Below are 1,322 nucleotides of genomic sequence, written 5' to 3' on the forward strand. Positions count from 1 at the left end.
GTTCCATTTGGTGTTTCTTTTTTTTTTTTTTTTAAGAATTTCGGGGCTTGCAGGTGGCATGGTGGTTGAGTGCTGAACTCTCACATAGCTGACCGTGGTTCAAGTCCCAGACATGGCAGCTTGCCTTCTCACTGTCTCTCACTCTGTGCTCAAATTAAAATAAATGAATCAATAAAGTTCAATGAAAGTTTTTATTTAGTTTATTTGTTTTAACTTGACCAGAGAGAGGGAAAATAAGCCACTAGGTCCAGGACTCCTAACTGGTTGGCCATATGCGAGTGTCCAGTGCCTTAACCCTGTCACCTGCTGGTCCCCAACCAAGCTGGATTATTTTTTCCTCTCGAGGTAGAGTGCGCTTGACACAGAAATCACCTCCCGGGGGGATGGCCACACCTCAATCCCTTCTCCATTCTCCGGCGCACACACGTGCCTGGCGTGAGTTTTAAGCCACTGGGACCAGGACTCGAACAGCCGTGGTCCGTCATGGGAATGGGAATCCAGTGCCCCTAACCTCCATGCCTCCTGCCAGCACCCACCGAACAGTGTTTTCCTTCAGGTCCCCCGTAGGGTGTACAGGTGTATGGAGGGAAGGAGAGGGGTCACCGGGGGCATGGCCTCACCGCAGTGCCTTCTGGGAGTGGGGCATGCATATATGCCCAGTTGTCGTTTTCAAGTCGCGGGGTGCAGGGCTAGAACCAGGGCGAACCACGTGGGAGTCTAATGCCTTAATCACCGCGCCACCTGCCGGCCCTCGCCACCAAACTTCTTTTTTTCAAGTTAATCCATTTCTTCCATGACACACGCACACAGCAAGCACCCCCATGGGGCTGCTCACCGGCAGCCCTGCCCCAGCACTAGGGGCGTTGTTGACGCTCGGGTCACTGACCCTTCTCAGCACGAGGGGGCGCCCCAGGGCCAGGGTTCCGGCGGCCCGCATCGAGAGGATCCGGAGCGCTATGGGCGTTTGTTCCGGCGGGCACCGGCGGGCCCTGCCTCTGCCGGGAAGCGGCCAGTGGCCCTGGCCCCAGGGAGGTGCTGTCCACGGTCTCGGGAAGCTCTGGCCCTGTGGTGGGTAGCTGCGCTCAGGGAGACCCTGACCCCAAGTCCCGCGCACAGCCGGCGCCAGCGGAGCCAGCGGAGGGAAGGGCTGTCCACACCCCTACTGCCCTGCGCCTCGCTGACCACGGAGTCGTGGCCGCCAGCCCCAGCCCTGGGTCCGCTGTGGCTGTGGTCAGTGCCACAGCAGCGCCAGGGCGTGGCCCAGCGAGTCCTCGGTGGCCTCGGCCAGGTACTCGCAGCACAGCCAGTCCTCCAGGTCCAGC

The 1,322-nt window shown here is 59.4% G+C and overlaps 1 protein-coding gene across 1 annotated transcript in view; it reads right to left on the bottom strand.

Annotated features, from left to right (window-relative positions):
- Positions 1-1,322, bottom strand: part of PEAK3 (PEAK family member 3) — a 6,734-nt gene that overhangs the window by 2,127 nt on the left and 3,285 nt on the right. The window contains exon 5 of the mRNA XM_027769587.1: positions 836-995. Coding sequence (XP_027625388.1) covers positions 836-995 — 160 coding nt within the window. The remainder of the gene's footprint in view (positions 1-835; positions 996-1,322) is intronic.

The sequence above is a fragment of the Tupaia chinensis genome, unplaced genomic scaffold (genome assembly GCF_000334495.1).
Source record: "Tupaia chinensis unplaced genomic scaffold, TupChi_1.0 Scaffold149964_2, whole genome shotgun sequence".
NCBI classification, from domain to species: domain Eukaryota; kingdom Metazoa; phylum Chordata; class Mammalia; order Scandentia; family Tupaiidae; genus Tupaia; species Tupaia belangeri.